Raw genomic sequence first — 20,861 nt, forward strand, 5'->3', positions numbered from 1 at the left:
AGTGGCTGCTCCATCCCTTGATGGGCAGGGCAGGGGGGGGGTCCTGGCTCATTTAACCTGCCAATGCTTGAAAGTGTGGCCATCCACTGCAGTAAAAGCAGGGTGTATTTTAGGGCTACAGAGGCAGGGGTGTCCTGTGGCACATGCCCTCTCCAAGTGCCCCAGATTCCTTGTCTAACCTGCACCAGGCTAAAGCAAGGCAGCTGCCAGCCTGGTCCTGCTCCCATGGCAGCCTGGGGACCGTGCCGGCTGGGATGCAGACAGGCAGGAGAGCTTTTTCTGTTTTCTTTTTCCTTTTTTTTCTTTGTGTGTGTGTTGCTTGCTTTGTTTTGCAGCAATGCCTGGGTCTGTATTTCATGAGAGGCCAACAGAAGGCTTCTCTTACATCCTGAAGTGTGGCCTGCTGAAGCCAATCGCCCATCAAGCAGCCTCAGATGTGGTTTGAAGGCGAATGGAAGAGTTCATTCATAACTCTGCCCTGGCAAGACCACAGCCCTATATAGTTAAGTAAAACCCTCACAAGCCACAGGTGGAGAAGGAGCCCAACAGCGGCTATTTATGCCAAAATGCCTTTTTATAAACTCTGCTGCCCCACTTTATCCAGAGAGCTGATCCTTTGTCAGCTGCCAACAGACTAATGCTGCCGGCGTCAGGCCACAGAGCAACTTTGCACCACGCTTACTCAGTGCTGGGGTGGTGACCTGCTCCAGCCGCTGCCAGCCCAAGCCCTGGGGAGAGCCTGGAGGACCACTGCCTGCACCCACGACCTGCGCTCACAGCCCCCCTGCTGCTCTCCTCCCCTCTGCCAGCCTGGGTGCCATCCTGCACGTACCAGCCCAAACGGAGCCTCCCATGGCCAAAGCCCACTCGTTAGTGCTCTGCCAGCTCCGGCCGTGGCACAGCCACACAAGTGCTGGTGATTTGGGCAGCAGCCGGCATTGCTCAGTGCCAGGAGCAGCGTGCCCACGAGGGCAGGGCATGGCACCATGCTGGCTGCAAGGAGCTGCCGGAGATGGGATGGGCCCTGCATGGCCGGACTGGTGCAATACTCCAGGTTACGCACTCACCTGCTGCTGGGTGGCAACAGCAACACTCCCACATGGGGAGCACTGATTGAGCAGCAGCACCCCCAGCCACAGCGGCACAGGACCCCCCGCCCCATGCCCAAACAGCGCAGAGTCACCACACACGTGCCCTGACTCGAACTCTGCTCCTCCAGTGTGTCCAGTGTGGGGTACTCAAGAGACAAACTGGGGCACAGCAGCAATGGAGGAGCAGGGCTATTCGTGGCCAGGAACCCTAAGTCAAAAGTCTGAGCCTCGTGACTTGCCCCAGCCCTGCTGCAGGGGATGCTGCAGCCAGCAGCCCTTGCTGCAAGCCAGGCAACACTGCACCACCCTGTTCACCTCCCAGCAGACAAAAGTGCCCAAGGCCAGAGAAACGCTTCACTCACCTGAGGACAGCTCCTCCACGGCACGAGGGAGTGCAGCTCAGCGGGTCAGGGCTCCTTGCTGGTTCCATGCTGCAGTGACCAGCAGCGTGTGCCAGACCCCTGGGCAGAGCTGCCATGTACCAGGCAGGAGAGCAGCACCCCAGACATACATCAGCCAGACATGGGTTCACAAGGGTGCTTGAAACCAGTCAAGCAGTTTCTTTTTATTTCTTAAAAAAAAGAAAACAAAACCCCACCAAATAATAATAATTAAAAAAAAAAAATATCCACCCCCTAATGGTGAAAGTATAGATACGGCATTTACACAGCTACATCTATCTTCCGCTGACCACCCTTCCCACCCCCCACCCCCCCAGTAATGTAGATTTATACACACTTACATAATATAGTGAGACACGGACAAACAGATGGGCTTAGAGAGCCTGCGAGAAGGAGCAGGGCACAGTGGGTGCCTCCAGCCTGCCAGGGGTGTGCCGAGCCGCAGGACCTCCCCGACACCCGGCTCTTCTCCCCCAAGCCATGGCGATGCTCCCCCTCCCCTCGCTGCAAGCCCCAGCCTCAGGGCTGCACTAGCGATGGGCGAGGTGGGAGGCTGGTCTGGCTGATGGGGTGATGTGCCTCTGGGCAAGCTCAGGGTACCAAGCCTCCCGGCTGCCCTCCTCCACCTCACGAGGTAGTCGGGGATCTCAGCCGCGTTGAACGTGCGAGGTACAGAGAAGAGGTGCAGCCTGGCAGAGGGCATGAGCAGCTGCTGAACCGGGCGGACACGTCAGATGCGGGGGACAAAGCCCTGCCAGCCCAAATGGCTCTCAGCATCTTCCCGACAGGAGCCGCTGCCCAGCCCGCGGTCCCTTTGCAGACAGAAGTGTTGTAGGAAGGGGTAAGGCTGCAGGGGTCGGCATCCTAATGAGGGTGACACCATCACCCCCCCCCCCCCCCCCCAACTTGGGCACTCACCCTACCTTCTTGGAAGCTCTTTGGGAACAAGGGAGTGATCCTGTCACACGCTCAATGAGTCAAATACAGTACTTGTGTCAGCAAAACGAAGCACTACCAGTTCTGAGGTTCAGTCTGGGAGGAAAGCAGAAATAGCCCTCATTTAGCACGGAGGCCACAGAAATAGCGTTGTCCCCTCTGAGGAAAGCCAGGGGCAGCCAGGTCTCTGCGACAGAGAAAGGAGAGAGACTTCTGAGATTAAAAGGCCATTCAGCAAAGTGAGAGCAGGACACAGTGCCATGGGGAAAGGTCACACAGCCCTTCCACCTGCTGTGCGAAACTGCCAGTGGATGGGGGACACAGGGCCAGCCCCCTCCCCAGATATAGAGAGGGCTGGATGTGGCTGCTGGGCAGCTCTGGCTTAACTCATCCTGTCCCCGTTCCTTTCCAAAGAAAAAGGGATTTACTGGAGCAAGAGATACACAAAGACAAGGCAGCATTGTTCCCCCAACCCACCCTGCAGCTCTCCCGGGAGCACATCAACACCTTGCAATGTGCCACACAAGGAGCTTTGTTACTGGAGTGTGTGGCAGAAGTATTGCTTATTGCCAGCCCAGGTGAGTCAGCCTGATCAGAGGCTGATGTGCCACCAGAGAAAACTGTAGGTGGGAGGGTGAGGAATCAGCCAGAGACTGGGGTGCATGAATTCCCATGGCTAAAAATGAACCTTGGGGCTTCTGGATATGAGGCTGGAGTGGGATGCTCAGGACTTCTCTATCAGATCAAACCAGGGCTGGGACAAACTGCCCCATCACCCTCCCAGAATGACCCTGGCCTGAAGCACCACCATTTTCATTCTGTTTACAGACAAGAGAGATCTTCAATTCCACGTTTCCAGAGTAGAAGACATGGGACACAGAGGGAAGCGAGCATCTGGGGGGAGTGGAGAACACTCCTTCAATTCTGCCAGCCCCAAATTAGAGGGAAAACTATACTAGTTTTCAGCAGCAAAACAATGTGGCTGCGGAGCTGTGGCTGCAGCACTTGCACTTGCAATTAAGACTAGAAAGGGCAACGGGGCTTGGTCAACAAGAAACCCACAGAAGTGCTGGATTTAAACTCTTCTGGAGAGAGAAACGTGGCCCTGAATCTGCAAGCAGTCAAGTATAGAAGGGAAGAAAGCAGCACTGGGGAATGACAGCTCATCCACATTCATCCTCCTGCTTGGATAAGAAACACCGTAGGCAAGATTAGGTTTGGCAGGCAGGAATGCCAGCACGGAAAAACCCCAGGCTCTGCTTGATCTGAAGGCCCCCAAACAGCCCACCAGGCAGGATGAAATGAAAGTACCAGGAAGACAGGCAGATGGGGTGACAAAGAAGGCGGGGAGCCCCTGAGCACCAGACATGCCTCACAACTGGTTGTGATGAGGAGCTGAACTCCCACATTCTGGATTGCACTTGATAATATCAGCACCTACGGAAGGACCCACCTCCTGGCTGCTGCCCGCCAGCCTGGGGAAGCTCAGTGGGTCACAGGGACGGGTGGTCCCCTATTAGTCCAACAGGCAGGGCAGTCTGTGTGGGAAGGAAAGCAAAGCATTCTTTCCAGGGCTTTGGGGGTCATTTTGGTCCTCTGTGCCTTGCATAGTATTCTTCAGCTACCGAAGCAAAACACCTCTTGTTTGGTTGCAATACTGCGAGGGAGAAGCCTGCATAGCGTCCTGGATCAGCACAGAGAGGACCTGTTATATATCTGTGTGTATGTATCTCTTTTTCCGTATTTTTTTTTTTTTTCCACCAGGAGGATTCTGAAGTTAACACTTGTCGTTGTAGAACAGGGAAGGACCAAGGGGCAGTCCCGCGGCACGCACGGTGGGGAGCAAGGATCGCCCTTAACTGGAGCGCAATGCCTGTGCCTGCACATGCACACAGAGCTACAGGGACCCCGCTCTCAGCAATCATTCCTTCTTTTGGCCACATTCCCTATGCCTCTGCTACACCCCTGGAGTCAGCAATGTCACCTACAACACTCGACAGTGACCCTGGGCCTCAGGCAAAGGCAAATCCTTTCCTGCAGCCAGATTTCCTTCATTAGTACCATGCCACTCGTCACTTCCCTGGCTACTGCGGTATTTCTTTTTAATCCTCCATACAGGTGGCAATAATGGCTATCAAGGTCCATCTCCCCAGCACGGAGAACCACGGTACCTGTCCTGTGCCACAAAGCTTGGCCAGAGCAGCTCTGGCTGCATGGCTGGGCTGCCCGTGCGGCCACAGGAGCAAAGTGCTCGGGGTGGGGGACGGGGACCTGGGGAGGAGGGTGGGTGGGAGCACATGGGTGGGGAGGGGAGGCTGAGCTGCTTCCCCCATGCTGCCGCCAATGGGCACCAGCTGGGATGCATGGGATCTCAATTACTATCTTTTCTTTTTTTTTCTCTTTTTTTCTTTTTTTTTTTAAAGCCAGCCTCACAGAAAACTATAAATTAATCTGCTAATTAAATACTCAGGTGAGAGACCAGGGAACCTCTGGCTGTGCAAGCAGAGGAGCGGCTATGGCTTCTTTCGTAGGTAATTGGAAGGGATCCAGCCCTCCCAGCATGGCCCCCCAGTCAGGACCTTGCAAAACCACCAGCCACTGCTGTTCTTCTCGCGAACTTCAAACAAAGTTCCTTCTTTAAAACTGTTGGTCTCCTCATCGCCTTCAAAATCTGCCACTGCCACATAAAGAGCTTCCCTGGTGATGTCCGGACTGGAGATGGGGGCTGAGGTCCTCTCCTTGGCTTCCCCTCTCTCCGCTGCCTTGGATATGGCCTTTGGGCTTACGCTGCTCTTCACTTTGGCTTCATCTTGGATGGAGGCAGGGAGGAAGGGCTTGGCTTTCGGGGGAACCAGCATGGGCCTCCCCGGCACTGGGGATGACCTGATTTCAGGTGCTTCCCGTGCCGGGGCCCTCAGCTCCGCCGCTGGGACAGAGGCAGGACCCCCTGTTTTCTTGGGGGGTGGTGGTCTGCGAGGTGGCACGACAGGGCGCTGCGGCGGGGGCTCCCTGCCACCCGGCGTGTTTGCTGGGCCTGGGGGAGATTTGGGCAGTGCCTCTTTTGTGGCGTGACCATCCAGCTTGGGCAGGGGTTTGCTTTCCATGCTCGGTCGCTCCTGAAACCTTCCAGAAGCCTCCGAAGAGACCACGGCGTTACTGATGGAGCTTTCGCCAGCAGCAGTGTCCTGCTCGGAGGGCTTCTCTGGGCACTTTGCCGGTCTCAGCTTGCTCCGCAGGCTGCAAATGTCCAGTTTATCGTCAGCTGGAGGTGGGTCAGTGCGGGGGGCTGCAGCAGGTTTTGGCCTGATTTGAGGTCTTGACTTCAAGAACAGATTCTGGGCAATGGGCTCAGGCTTGTCCTCCATGGGCTCAGCTTTTGGCTTAGTTGGCTTGACAATGGGTCGGAGGTTTGGCTTCTTCACCTCCTTGGCCGACACCTTATGTCCACATTCCAGTCCCATTTCGTTTTTCAGCTGGAAGAGTTTGCCCTTCTCTGGTTTGAGCTCTGGCTTCTTGCTGTCCTTTGGGGCTGCTGACTGCTTAGGTGGGATCATGGGCAAAATCATCCCTGGGGGCTTGGGGGGAGGCCTCTGCCTCTCCAGTAACTCGCCTTCCGATTTAATGATGGATTCCTTCCTGGGTGGCAGGCTGGGCTTCTCCTCTGTGTCACGGTCCGAGATCTCCTCATAGCCACCCGTGAAGGCTAGGTCCCTGCTCTCAGGAGCCTCCTTCCCCTTCCAGTCCTTGGCCCACTTCCCACCACAGTCTGTGCCGTTTGGAGGAGCCTCCGGCAAAGGACGGCACGGTCCTGTTGCTTCCTCGTTGGCACTGCCATCAGCTGTGGTGTCGCTGAGCCGGAGCTGAGCCATTTCGTTTGGTAGTGGAGCCAGGAAATTCGGCCTGGATGCGTTGCTGGTTTTCTTGTACTTATCGATGAAGGTGGCGGGGGCCCAGCCCTCCTTCTCCTCGATCTGAATGTACCACCAGCCACTCAGGTTCTTCTCAATAACCTGCCAAGGGGAATGAAAAACTCAGACTTCCATGCAGAAGCCCCCTCTGCACAAACGGGGATGATGGGTGTCTCTGAAATGATGTCAGGGTGGCATGTGCCCTCAGTGCCTCTCCATCCAAAAGCTAAAAGTAATGACAGGACTTGTATCCTAATGGAGGAGAACATGGGAACGACCTCTGCCAGGGAAGGGGACCTGTGCGTCACGGTACTAAGGAACAACATAGCCACATCAAGGAGCTGTGGCTGTACTGTCACCATCCCACCCCAGAGGCAGGGCAGGGATGCTGGGTACCGGGATGCCGGCTGGGTACCAGGATGTCAGGTACCGGGATGCCGGCCGGGTGCCGGGATGCCGGCCGGGTACCGGGATGCCGGCCGGGTACCGGGATGCCGGCCGGGTACCGGGATGCCGGCCGGGTACCGGGATGCCGGGTACCGGCCATGGCCACTGCGCGGCACTGTTGGAGCGAGCAACCCGCAGCGACACCGCACGGAGCAGCCACCGCCAGCTGTGCGTGCTCCAGAGGTGGGGCTGGGACCTGGGAGGCACTGACTGGGGCAGCCATACAGAAAAAGTCCTCTTGGCGAGGCACAGCTTATATTTGGAAAAGCAAAATAACATTTGCAAGAGGGATCTTGCCAGCAAAGCGGGTGTGCCAGGAAAGCAATTCTGGAAGGGCTTTTAACTTCACACCTGGCCTAACTAAAAAAAAAGCCACCATCTCTACCCTGATTTGTGATGTGGGTTTAATTTCCATTAGCTCAGACAACACAGCACCCATGTGCTTGGGGTACAGGAGGCCACCAAGAGCACCATGGACTCCAAAGTCTCATGAGCTCATACAGGTTTCTCTCCCGTGCTAGGCGAGCCCTGGGCTGTTAACAGTCCACGGAGGCAATCATATGCCCCACCATGCCTGGTTTCCACCCAGAACACTGTGGTGAGCGTATCCTCCCTGCCTGGAAAGCAAGCTCCTGCCTGAAACAGGTCCCAGGACAATGGGAGTCAGGAGTGCTGTCCTGACGTGAAGATGGGAGAAGGGAAGATGACAGTCTCACCTCTACTTTCATTCCTGCCTGGAAGCTGATGCCGTCAGGGATGGTGGTCTGGAAGTCAGCAATGGTGTAATATTCCTCTTCCACTTGAGGAGGGACAGGAGGTTTAGGCAGGTTCAAACCACGTGGCTATGACAAGAAAAAAGAAAACCCATCAGCGTGTTTCTACAGCAGGTGTGACACAATATCCACACAGCCCACTAGCCTGCAGAGACACAAGCCAGCACAGCCAGACCAGAGAGATCAGCTGTGCCCATGGAGCATCACGAACCAACACGAACCAGCAAGCCATTTCCAGGCTGAGCAGAAAACTGCTCAGTGCCAGAGCTCTCGCTGACAGCAGGGTCACCCTCCCGAGGGACGAAGCCAGTCTGCAGCCTCCCACTGGCAACTCAGCCTTGCAGGACAGACTAGCCAAAAGTTCATTTAAAGACCACACGCAAAGACAGGAGTCTTAAGTCAGCAGGGAGGCAGCATGTGTACTCCAGCCTTGACCAAGAGCAGAGCCCACGGTACAGGGGCAAGATCCCAGGCAAAGAATAACCAGTAACCAGAGCTCCTTCCAGTGCTTCTCTCCGACTCCCTTGCCACTGCTGGTCTCCTACATCAGCTGGCACTTACTATGGTGAGATCTCGGCGAGGTGGGGGTCTCTGCCTCATCTTTGGTGACTCTGTGGAGGAAGAATTTCAGATACTGTTGAGTTTCTGGCTTTTGGTTTCACGTGTGTTCACAAAAGGCAAGTAGCAGAGAAAATAGAAAGGCAAAGACCGAACCTGACCCATGGGGCAAGGAAGCTGAAGGAAGAACCTGTCTGCCTGGTACCCTGAGTAGCATGGCTCACTCAGGTTTCAAGGACATTCCACTAGAAGAGGAACCATCTTTGCACCATTTGTTTTTTGCACTTTGACCATGTGAGACTGCTTTTTTATTGCAGACCTAACCCAGAAGACCTGGCCTGCAGAGGGATTAAAATGCCCCAGCTTCTGAGAGGAGAGCATCTCCAGCTGAACCTGCAGTCTGGGAGGGGATCCCCATCACATTGCTGATCCTCAGCAGGTCCCTGGGCAGCACTGTGCCCGTGCAATGCCACCTCCACACCTTGCTGCAGAACTCACAGCACCTGCAAGCCTTCTGCCTCCCTCACACCCCATTACATCACCCAAAAGCCTGCAGGAAAGGCTGCGCTTATCCCCCAGCCACCACCAGCCTCTTCCCGACCAGCACTTACTGCGTCGGATATCAGCATTGGGCAGGGGACGACTGTCAAATCTCCCATCCCTTTGGCCAGTGAGTCCATCCTTCTCTCGGCTTGCCAGGACCTGCTGCCGGGAGATGCCATCCAGATCCAAGGCACATGAATGAGCGGAGGAGCCTGACCCCAGCTTCTGTGAGAACATCTCTCCATTCCCCTTTTTGAGGTAGGAGGCAGGGGCCCAGCCTTCTTGGCCCTGGTACCTGCAGTGGTAACAACGGCAGCGTCACTGCACAGAGCCCTGATGCTGCACCGGGGCTGCGAGCTCTTCCTGGGGGAGCAACCCACTGCACTCGAGTGGTGTTGAGCCCTCAGACCTGGAGCCAGAGCTCCAGACACATGCTGACCAAAGGTACCGTGTGATCTGGGCAAAAAGAGCTTGCCAGATGTCATGCTCCGTGGCACACAGGCACCTAGAGAGCTCCAGCCATGACTAACGCTCCCATGCAAGCTGGCTGCAGCCAGTGGACCAAGGGCTGGGAACAGCACAAAGCCCCATTTCCTTTGTGCCTCGGCAGTGGCACCGGTTCAGGAATAAAACACACTGACAGGGAAAGCAGAAGGGAAAACGTGAGGGCTGCTGCTAGGATCGATGTACCTGGTCTTTGGAGAAAGCACAAGCCCTCCGCCTGCGTGCCAGCAGCCTGGATCCCTTCCTTGCTCTAAATTTGCACTGTTTAGGAGAGAAACCAGCCCCGTGATCCGATTGAAAAACCACATCTGCAGAGTTTCCCTGCCATGCTGGAGGGTCCCGTGCCAGTGTCAGAGACTCTCCCCCGCTGGCTGGGCTGCAGCCACTGTGCTCAGATGGCACCGGCTACTGAGCTTGTAATTGCCTTTAGAGTTCTTGTGGCAGCTCTCCTCCACTTGAAAAGTCAATGGATGTTTTTCTGGGGCTTTGCTGCTGCCAAGACCACAGGTTCAATGTAAGGTTAAGAAAACTGCAGCATGTGCTCCCACCCTGCTCAAGTCCGGCCATTTGCTAGACCACAGAAAAGAGAAAATGAGCTTCCAGCAGAAAACAAGTATCAGCTCAGGATGACCTGGAGTCTTTGGCACACCCTGCACACAGCAGACCTGGCCCGGACAATGGCTCTTCTCTGCAGGAGCCTCCTAACACAGCCAGAGGATCCAGCCTGCCTCTGGGACACTTGCTGGTTTTCCTATCAGCAGCACAACGTAACACTAATGCTCTCATACTGGTTCCTTTGCACTGCTGGGGCATGTGATGCCATGACGCAGTCCACCTCCCCACACAGGAAATCGGGGGATTTTAAAGATGTTCAACCACAGCTACGCTTGGCTGAAGCCCTGAGTGTCCCCTAGCCTTGGTTTGACGGGACGGAGAGAGACGAGTTCTGGTAATCTGCCGTTCCCAGTACCCTAGACTTGCCTTCGGACTGTACATCCCATGCACATTGGGTCTCTGCTTTGCACAGCCCCCAGCTGCATGTCAGGGAAGAGCAAGAGGTAGGGACAGTACCTGATTTTCCACCAGCCCTCCAGGTTCTTCTGGATCACCTCCACCACAGCCCCTTTGTCCAGGTTCATTTCATCCTGGTCTCGTGCAGTATATGGGTAAATAACAGTGTACTTCTCCTCTGTCGGAAAGAAAGTGCAGTTTCACAGAGATATTGTTTTATGGAAACCTGGACTCGGTTGAACAATAGCTAAGTGCTTTATACAAATGATAGTTCTTGTAATATAGGTGCAAACACACAGAGATACACAACCATTCAGAAGAGAAATGCCAGTGAAATGTATTTCAAAACAAACGCAGCTGCATTTTGAAATGTAAACTTTGGTGAGCTAGTTGGCTGAAGGAGAAGTTGTCTAAACCAGTTCCTCATCTCCCTTAGGACCAGAGACTATCTGTTACATGACAGCTCTCCTTTCACCCGCTCTCCACAGAAGCTCTTTGATGGATCCTTTCCAGTTCAAATTTCTTTCTCAGAGCCTCTGAAGAACTGTCCTCTACACAGGGAGACAAATCCCACAGGCAGTCAGGGAGTAACCCCACACATACAGACGTGCTCTCACGCACAGCTGAGTCCCTCCAAGACACTGGTCAAAACCACCTGGTGAGCCTGGAGAAGAGTCTGACGTCCTGTCCACTAGACCGAATGATTGTAAGCAGGGACATGGATGCTCTTCCCTTCAAGTGGAAGGGAAACATCCTAACAGCCATGCGGACAACATGTTGGACAAAACAGATCCATCCATCCACCCCTCTACCGCACCTTGTCCTGTCTCCTCTGGAAGAAATCCAGGAAAGCAATTGCTCGTGCTTAAGCAGTGCCACAGTAAGGTGAAAGCCATTTTAGGAAAAATCTATGTCCAGACCCCACACCTCTGGACATTCATACATCCCTACCACGCAGGTTTCCTGGATTTATCTTCTTGGAGGAGCACAGCCCCTCAAGGGCCCGATTTCCCACCCCCTTCATGCAAATGAGTCAAAGGAGAAAATGTCCTGTCACATCCAGCAAGACCAAGCTGGCTCTTCTCCTGCTGACCCCATCTGAGGCACCAACCCCAGGGCCATGGCTCGGGGGAGTTACTCTTACAGGAACTAAGGCAGCAGTTGCAAGAAGTCTGTATACATGTGTCAGGGGAAAGCAGAAACTCCAGCTTCTGTACCCAAAACAAGCCTCAAAAAGTAAGAAGGAACAGCTGACGAGAGGGAAGAGTGTGGAGGTGAGCGGCCCTAAGGGATGGTGAAGGAGCACGTATGGCACACACTGAGGCCTGACACAAGCACGGTTCACCACATGCAAAGCAGACATGCAGACAAGGCTCCAAGCACAAAACATGGGCAGCCAAACAAGTCTCTATGAAGTCCACCTTGACCCCATCCACTGGTGTATAAGTCCCCAAGAGTCCGACGGCGGCCAACGTGCCTGGGCAGAGACCAGTATCTCCATGGGACTGGGAAGAGCATGTTGGGGAAGCAGGAGAAGGACAAGAAAGGATGTAAGGAGGTGGCACTTCAGGTCCAAGAGGAGACAGGGCTGACACCAGCGAGGGGCACAGACTGTACTCACCTGAAGCCCTCTGGGGACCCTCCCTGGTCTGAGCCCCCCTCCCACCTCCATCTCCCCAGAGGGGCCGAGCCAGCAACAGCACTGCTTTGAGCATACAGTGGTCAAAGGGAGGATGTGTCCTCCAGGGGTGCTTCAGATTTGCTCTAAGCAAAGGTTGCAACCTTGCATTTCTCGTAACAGGAACTCATGCGTGCTCTTTCATTTTGCACGGATTTAGAAAACACATGAATTGCCCTAGGACTTGAGCTTTGCTCCTCCTCCAGTGCAGGTAAAACAGCTGCCAGGGGCCTAAAGGAGGCACTGGGATGGCAGAACTGAGCATTCCCTGGAGGTGGCACCTTCAGCCCCTCTGTGGGGGAGCAGAAAGGCCAGCAGTTACACCGCCAGCTGCAGCGCTGGAGCAGGGCGCTGGGCAAGCAGGACCATTGCAGACAGACATGACTGAACAGCACGGGTGGGTTTGTCCTTCCCTGGGCTCGTGCCCTGCCTAACTCGGGGAGGGCTGTGCGGTCCTGCCAGCAGCTCAGTGCAGTCCAGCAGGAAGAAGCTGGGGCAGGTGTCTCCAGCAGCCTCTTACCTTCATCGGGCTGCATTGAGAACTCATCCTGGACGCCATCCTGAGCCTCCAGGCAGGTCGCTGGCACCCAGCCTTGCTCCTCTGACGTGCTCACAAACCACCAGCCTGAGAAAAAAAAACCAGCAGGTGGCTCAGCCAAGGGCTTCCACCAGCCAAAACCTCCCTCCAAACAATAAATCTGGGGGGGGGGTTTCCCCTCCTTGCTGCCTAGAGAGGAAGCTGGGGTGACCCCAAAGCAACAAAGCCAAGCGCTATCTGAAAGGGAGCACAGACAGCAGCGCGGAGAATCACAGCTGAATGATACCTAAATGTACAGTTCCCCCTACATGAAAAACGGGAGAGGCTCTGAGAGCTGAACGGCTCCAGCCACCATGTTTGTTTTCCTTTTTCTGTCCCTTCATAGTTCATTTTCCCTTGGTCTGGGCCAGGAAGCCCAGGCTAATTAGCAGAGATGAATACACTGTCTGCAAATCAATAGCTGACTCCTGCTGCGTTCTCGCCTTCTTTACATTTGTGGAAACAGCGAATTTTAAAAGCTAAGAGTAAATGCAGGATTAAAACATGAGCTCTCCCAGCGGAAAGCTAGCCAGCTCCATAGCGGCCACAAGCAATTCTGGGCCACCCTGGGTGTCCAATCAAAATAAATGCATGATCCTCAGTTATTAAAGCACAAGCTATTTCTGTCTTTGGGGGTGTGGGGAAATAAAGACAGAGCATTATCCTCAGAACCTCACTGGAGAGCCATTTAGAAAGACAACTAGGTTGTCAGGGAGGGAATCAGCAGCTACCTGCATGGAAGGGAAAACCAGGGCTGACATTTGATAAATAAATTATTTGCCATAGCTTTTGAATTGGCTGTGCTAATAGGTTTTGCTTCCTTCGGGGTTGCTTTTACTCTCCTCATTCTCAAACATAGCCCCTGGTCAACTAATCCTCTGAGGACCAGCTTTCCAGAATTTAAAAATCTATTTTCACTACTGGTCTTCAGCCCCCCAGCTAAGCAACTTCTTTTAACTTCAGGGAATAAATTCTGCTTTCCAACAAACTGCAGAAGCTGGGCCCATGACATGACTCGATCCTTTGGCAAAGATTAAGAGCAAGTTTAAGTTCTGAAGCAAGTGAATATCTCGGCTGCCTGCTCTGCTCCACAGCCGGGTGCTTCATTGTGTTCGGATGCAGGAATCGTGAATGTACAATGGGGGCTTTCATGGGCACCATGAGAGTGTCCCTCTCTGTCAATAAAACAAGCTTGCCACCTCCGAAAAGCTTGGCTTTTGTCCTCGGGACCCATCAGCCAAGTTTTTCAGCGTGAAGAAGCATAAAGTGAAGAGTGTAAAAGATGGACGGCGCCTGGCGCTCAGCACACGGGTAATCAGACCCTTCCTTTAGAGACAGTCCTGAAGTCTTGTCCACGCTCATACAGACAGCCTGCAGACTGACGCTGCTTCCTCCACATCCCACCTCAGCATAGCATCCAAGGGCATCCCTGTGAGGTGCCTAGAGGTTGCTTTGCTTAAGGTCCTATTAGGAAAACACTGACAATACAGGATTGCTATTCCTGCCCTGCTCTGTAACGCAGAGTAGACCTGATGCCCTCTGCCAAGCCAAACTCTCGGTACCTGATTCGTTCTTCTCAATGATATCCACCAACTGGCCCACGCACAAGCTGATCTCGGAGCTCTCCTGCTTCTGGTAGTCCGCCACCACGACATACTGCTCCAGCACCAAGGGGTCGACCGACGCAGAGTCAGCTCCTGCACAGTGGGGACAAGAACCGACCCATGTGCCAGGGTCAGCACCAGCTCCCAAGAGCACGGGCCACCACTCCCAAGCACCTGCTGGCCTGCGAGCAGCTCCAGGACACCCTGGGGACCCCAGCGTGAGAGACGTGAGCCAGAGACTTGGGCAGAGTGAGGAGGAGAGAGACCGAACCAGCAGCCAGGTGAGATGGGTACAGCCAGGTGAGACCTTTCACTTGCTACCCACCTTCCTGCCCACAGAGCCGTCCAAGCAACCCCACCACCACCGCAGATGCACACCTGGTCCCTGCTGTGGGGGAGCGAGGGGGCTCTCCTGTGCACTGCCATCAGCTACCCCAAGGCACAGACCGGCTCAGGCAGCAACTCAATACACACAACCTGCAGTGGGTTTGCTGGTCCTGGCTAAAGAGCTTGGACACCCAGGTGGAGGGGTGTTTGCAGGACAGAGCAGCATCCCCCTGCCATCAAGGGGGTGCCCGCAGGTATTCCAGCCCCTCCTCACAAGTCACCAGTGCCGTTTGCTCTCTCTGCTATTTGCTCCACTAACTCTGCTCCGCTCCTCCTGCTGGAGATCCCAATTTCACGTCAGAAAAGAAAAATATACCCCAAGGAGGAGCAGACGGGCAAGATACACGGACAGCAAAGCTCTCCTTTGGCCTGACACCCGGGGGAGGGCTGGGGTGGCCGGGCGCTGGTGGCACGGGGCTGGGCAGGCTGCAGGTGGCACTGCGGGCTAAGGCCAGGGGACAGCCGGGCATGTCACCAGCCCCTGCTCTGCCAGGGGACAGCGGCTGGGCACAGCACCGCAAGGCTGGCTTGTATTTTGCAGGCGCGTTTTCCTTCAGGAGAGTGCCCTGGATACCTTGCTATGGGGCACTGCGACAGGGGCTTCCACTCGCACCTGTCACTGCTTTAGGAACGCGGCCCCAGGCGCATCCCTGTACGCCCAGCAAAGTGACCCTCTTCCCGCACGTGCACAGGGGCTTGCTGCGTGCGGGGGAGACCGTGCAGTGAGCCAGGGCTTTGCAGGCTCAGGCGAGCAAGCGCTGCGGGTACTCAGTGCTGAGCCCAGCTCGCTCAGCACCACCGAGCCGGGTGTTTGCCTGGGCTCAGCCTCCCATCACCAGCCGCAAGGCGTTCGGTTACCCCCAGCACCAGCAGCACTTGCTCATCTGCCTCCAAAAACATCCAAGAAGGAAAAAGGTGTCAGAAAATCCTGCCCGTGCCTCCCCTCTGCCCCCAGCCCTGGCTCTGACCCCCTGTCCAACTCTTTTCCTTGCAGCTTCACAACCTGTCAGATGAAGACGCAATTACATTACCCTGTTCTCCCCAGCTGCAGTAAGAATTAATTAATATTTGCCAAGTGCTTTGGAAATAGGAGAGTGTTAATTACTATAGCATGAGTGATACAAAAGAATCACACCCCTGATCAGGAGCGTTAAGCCATATTTACAGGGGCTGTGCATGTACTCTGAGCAGGGAGCCTCAAGTTTTGGGCTGGGGCAGAAATCGCATCTGGCCCAGCCCTCCAGCTGCTACGACACGGCAGATACATGGGACAACTACCTCCCAGTCTCTCGAGGGTGTGAAACTACACAGAGAGTGGTAGTGCCTTGGGACAGTTAGGTGAAATGTGGCAAAAAAATTCAGACTGTTACCAGGAACAAGTTTCTATGGGCAAGTGCACCTACACCGCAAAAGGCTCCAGTGGCTCGCCCAACACGAGAGGTCTCAGCCTGACAAAACATCTTTCCTGTGGAGGATCCTATGGCAGGGCATAGGTTCCCCCAGAGGAAACCTGGGGTGGCATACTCATCCTGAAAGGGTATGAGTAGAGACGGATAAGACCTAGCAGGTCCTTCAGCAATCCTAGGAAGTTCTGCTGCCTCACAGAGAAGTTCTCCTGTGCACAAGGTCACAAGCTCTCAAACTGGTTCTGAGAAAGAAAGACCACAAGAAGATGTAAATGAACAATGTATCTTCAGGACAGTCTTATTTAAGGGAAGAGGAGGCAAATTGTCCGTGTTACTCTGCTATAAACAGCACCCTGCAGAGCTCCAGGTGAGCTGGCCAAGCGCAGAGGATCTGTTACCACTAATGAAAGCTTCCTCCACGCCAAAACCCAGAGGTGGGGCACCAGACAGGATTAAAAATAGCGCTCTAAAGTGAATGGGGGATGCTACGGCTACCTGTTCTACTAGCTCAATTAAAGGTTTGTGCTTAAAGCGGTCAGGGATCTACCCAGCCCCCAAGAGAACAACAACAGCTATAGGAAGAGAGAAGTACTCTCCTTTCTGCCTCCCTCGCTATAATTACAGCCATTGCTCTGAGGCTATTTGTAGATTCAACAGGCAATTCTGGATCCTCCAACGTACCTATTAAACCAACAACAGAAGTGGTAAACTGAGCTTGGAGGAAGAAGTAGGAGTTAATTTCAGGAGCATCTTCACCTGGCATAATCGTCCTCAACCACAAAAATACACACTGAACAACAAAACATCCTATGTATGGGCAGACTTGGGTCTGAAAAATAGCAATGGTGTAAACCTTACCATCTAAGATGAGACACAGTACCAAAGCTCTGCAGCTGTGGAGGGGAGGAAGCATCAGTACAGTCCAGAGCCCACAAAAGAGCGAGTTCTGCAGACAGCTGTAGGCAGGAGCACAGACTGTATATCCCGAACACCCCTCACCTGTGAGCTGAGACAAAACGTGGCTTAGAGAAGGGATGGGCATCGAGTCAAGAGACCACTGAGGTCCTTGGACTGAACTTGCAGAGATGTTTCTTGCCGTGGATGCAGGAAGGTCACTGGGGAGATGCACTCAGCTCTGCAGACAGGGCCAGGCAGAAGCTGCCCCAAGGCAGTGCTCATCCCAGCTGCCAGCCCAAGGACGGCTCAGCACCGTGACCCTGCTCTCAAGACATATCACATATGGGTCAGTCTATCAATCTTTGCAGCTTTTGCTTGAGCGGGAACTTGGCCACTCACCCAGCGTTGAGATGTACAAAACCAGTAGGAAAAGTCATAGATATGGGGTCGCTTGCAACATTTCCAGCCTTTCCAACTTCTGGCGTCGCAGTATCAGTGCCAAAAGCGAGAACTTTCTTACGGGGCTTGGACATCGGTGCCTTCAGATTGAAACATAGAGCTCAGAACTGAAATAAGGGGGCACAGGTATTTGTTTTTGAAGCCTGCCCTTGTTGTACACTCCAGTCTTTGCCTAATGCATCTTCCAAAAATGTCATACTTTGGATGAAGTTTCTTCCTCCAGTTCTGTGGCCTGTGCTAATCAGACCCAGCGCTCTCAGGACAGCCCCTCTTTTCCCAGACCTGATGATTTTGTAAAGATCAGTACTGCAAAAGTGATTTTCTTCCTTCTCTCACATGAAACGGGCACTAGATGCTGCACTGCACTCTTTGCAACCCCTCCCATCTCTCCAGGGATTTTTCCAGAACTGGAAAATAATCACATGGAAATACCATACCGCTTCCAAAGGTCCCCCTGTGGCTGCTGTGTGACACGAGAGCTGTCTCCCCTGTCTCTCACTGTACTGAATACTGTGGTTTGGGGTCTCTACGCCACTGCAGGCACATTACATAGCACAGCAAAAAAATCACGGCCACGCAAAAGAGCATCAGAAGTAAAACTGACGGGGATATTAGAGTTCCCTCCTAGCCTCCTTGGGCTGCTCCACCCAAATATAAACTCTGGAGACAGTTTCAGCTTCTTCCGCGCTAACTCAGTGCTGCAATGAGCCCGTGACTCTCCACCTATGCTTTCTGTCGAACCGCAAGAGGAAGAGATAATAGAAATATCCAAAATGGTCTGGGGGACTGACAGAACAACTGCTTCTAGACATACCTAAATCAGTGGCCAAGTCAGTCTTCAGAGTCCCGGAGTCTGGGGAACAACCCACCTGCCGGCGAGCTGCAGGCTGTATGGAGCCTGGGCCATTCCTAAGGCTCGCAGACATGTGGGATTACAAATACTGGTAAAAAAAACTAAGCAGAGGAAGCAGATTTTATTTCCAGCGCTCACTCACACTGGGCCCTCCTCACAACAGCAAACTTCACTCGAGTGTCTCGGTCACCGCAGGAGGCTGAAGGCAGGCAGCACTTTAACCCCCTTCGCATCCCAGCGTTTGCTTAAATCCCATTTCAAAACAGTGTTTTCTCTTCGACCTCAGCAACATCCTGGCGTCACTTAAGAAACCCACCACGCCAACAGGATGGCAGAGAGAAGCTGCCCATAGCCTGCAGTGGGAAGGCAGGACGAAGCTGTGTACGCAAGCAGGAGGAAAGCTCCTGCTTCTCTAAGAGCCAGCATCCTTAAATCGAACACTGCCCTCAAAAAACTTAAGTTATGCGTCAGCAATATTCTTCCTCTTCTTCTCAACCCCAGAGAGGCCTTCTTGTCTCTCATCTGTTGTAAGTGGACTGGATTCAAAGTGATCTAAACACACACTGATCTCACAGGGAAACGTAACACCCTTCCCTGACTCACCAAATGTTCCTGCTGAGCCAGCACACAAAAGAAGTTTTCAAGATGAAGGAGATTGTATCTTTATTTTACCTCTGTTTTATCAAAAGAGAGGAGAAGGAAAAAAACCTGCAGTTTTGTCCCTGCCCACAGCCAGATGCTTCTCTCTGCCTCCAAAGCTAGCTGAAGACCCACCACTCAGCACAAGAAAGCTAGTACAAAACCCGCAGTCTGCACTTGCAAACGGCTCACGAGAGCTGTAAAATGACCTTACCAAGGTCCAGCTTTGACAGACACACCCTGCAGCAGTCAGACTTTGAGGAGAAAATGTTGTCCACAGGTTTTAACCTTACTGGTAAACCCCTGCTTAGCAATCAGGAGAGCACCCTGTTATGACCTGTCCATGAGACCAGACCAAAACCAGGAGCCACCGTTCCCGCAGACATCACCCGAGCTTTCCATATGCATTCTACAGCTAGTCTCAGTTAAGATGCTGGGACACCATCGGTTCCTGAGGGAGGGATGACATGCTCCAGTGGGAAAGAAATTGGAAACACATCTTTGAGTCTCCCCTGTACCCTTTTTCTCCCTCCTCCAAGAGGAACCCGCTCACCTGCACATGTATTTGCTTATGAAGCTCATGGCAGTGCCAACTCGCTGGCCAAAGCCCTTTCCACAACCTATTTCAGCAGAATCTCCATCCAGCCAAGGCTCAGACCTTCCTTCCCAAAGACCGTTGTGCTATTTTTGTAACTTCTGCAACTCCAGTAGCCAAAAGATGACCTCCTCAATCCACAGACTGAAGGCTCTTCCCCTCCTCTTACTCACCTCCTCCTCTTCCTGAGAAGCTCAGATAACCGCTAAAACACACCAACTAGGGGGTCTTTTAGAGATGTTGCCCTCTCTTGAGGAGCAGGGGTAGAGGAGCAGGGGTAGAGCATCCCAGACTCAACAGTCAACCCAAAGGGTCCCAGCCAGTGCAACCACAAAGCAGAACGCGCTGCTGCATCAGGAGACTTTCAGCCTCACGCTGACCACGACACAGCTCAGACCCTCCTCCAGACTTGGGAATTTTTGTCTCCCCATCCTCCTGGCTGCAGCCCAAGCCCTGCCCTTCACCCAAGACCAAGACCACAGTGACACAGCCCCTGCACGTGGAGCTGCATCGCCAGCCAAGCGCCAGTCCCAGCCCGCCGTACCTCCTCTCCACTACCGCCCCATGTTCACCAGCCACCACAGAAAGCTACGGGGGACGTGACAGCTTCTTGCAAGGGGCTTGCCCGCCCAGCCCGAGCAGGTGTCCCCCCGGCGAAAGGCAAAGCAAGAGCAAGGGCCGGGTAGTGAGCAGCTGTTACTACCTCTCTGCAGGAAAGAGGCCGTTCTCTGGATAAACCCTGATGGAGGAACAAACAACGGGAGACAAGGCATGAGGTGGGGAGGGAAACGAACTCAAGTGGCAACAAGTCGATGAATGAGTGAATGGGGAGGCCAGCGCCGTGGGAGCACCACGGGAGGCACGGGGGGCACGGGAATGGGACTTGGAGGCTGCAGTGAAATCCTGGGTGGATGGAGGGGGCATGCCATGTCAGGGAGCCCCACGGGGGAGCACAGCAGGGGTTTGGCTCGCCATGGGGCCAGGCTCTCGCCCTGCTCCAGGAGACCACAGCGTGAGTGAAAGGAGGAGTTGGTGGAACCAGCAGAGAAGAAAGGAGTCCTTACCAGACCTCTTCTTTCCAATGGGCTCCCTGAAAAAGAAAAGAAAGAGTGTCAGCAGAGAGATGGGGCCAGCTGGGTTGTCGGCCAAGTGACAAATCCACCCAGGAAAGCACAACAGTGCTGGCCCTGGCAAGGCCGCTGACCTCCCTCAACCAGCTAATGTCTCCATGGGTGACATGGAGCATCACCCGCCTCGCAAACAGTCCGTTTCTCCCCTCCCTTCATTTAGTAATTTAATACTTCAGTCTTTCCCACGGTGAGGCTCGGTTGCTGGCCTGGCCTCCTTGGTGGCTTGGTCTGACAGCCACAACTCCCACCATGTCACTTGGCAAAGGCGGGTGGATTGGGATGATCTGGCAGCACAGTCAGGAGCTGGGGAAGCCCAAACCCCCAAAGCTGCTCCCAGTACAGACCACAACTCCCACAGAAGCGGGCACCAGTCGGAAGATAGACAAAAAGGGAAATACTGAAGTTCCTCCTCGTCCCATGCCTCTCTTGGGGACAAGGATGGGGAGCAGTTGTGGAAGGGGCAA

At 54.0% G+C, this 20,861-nt stretch overlaps 1 protein-coding gene across 2 annotated transcripts in view; it reads right to left on the reverse strand.

Moving 5' to 3' along the window:
• Positions 1 to 1,618: 1,618 nt before the first annotated feature.
• Positions 1,619 to 20,861, reverse strand: part of SH3PXD2B (SH3 and PX domains 2B) — a 78,228-nt gene continuing 58,985 nt past the window's right edge. Inside the window, exons 6-14 of one of the 2 annotated variants that reach the window (XM_040603020.1) lie at positions 20,332 to 20,357; positions 19,971 to 20,006; positions 13,990 to 14,124; positions 12,371 to 12,475; positions 10,233 to 10,350; positions 8,726 to 8,952; positions 8,118 to 8,167; positions 7,500 to 7,625; positions 1,619 to 6,438 (exon numbers count right to left, since the gene is read on the reverse strand). In XM_040603020.1, the coding sequence (XP_040458954.1) occupies positions 4,942 to 6,438; positions 7,500 to 7,625; positions 8,118 to 8,167; positions 8,726 to 8,952; positions 10,233 to 10,350; positions 12,371 to 12,475; positions 13,990 to 14,124; positions 19,971 to 20,006; positions 20,332 to 20,357 (2,320 nt within the window). In that variant the 3' untranslated portion in view covers positions 1,619 to 4,941. The remainder of the gene's footprint in view (positions 6,439 to 7,499; positions 7,626 to 8,117; positions 8,168 to 8,725; positions 8,953 to 10,232; positions 10,351 to 12,370; positions 12,476 to 13,989; positions 14,125 to 19,970; positions 20,007 to 20,331; positions 20,358 to 20,861) is intronic. The other variant, XM_040603021.1, reaches the window with a different exon arrangement.

The sequence above is a fragment of the Falco naumanni genome, chromosome 8 (assembly GCF_017639655.2).
Source record: "Falco naumanni isolate bFalNau1 chromosome 8, bFalNau1.pat, whole genome shotgun sequence".
Taxonomy (NCBI): Eukaryota; Metazoa; Chordata; class Aves; order Falconiformes; family Falconidae; genus Falco; species Falco naumanni.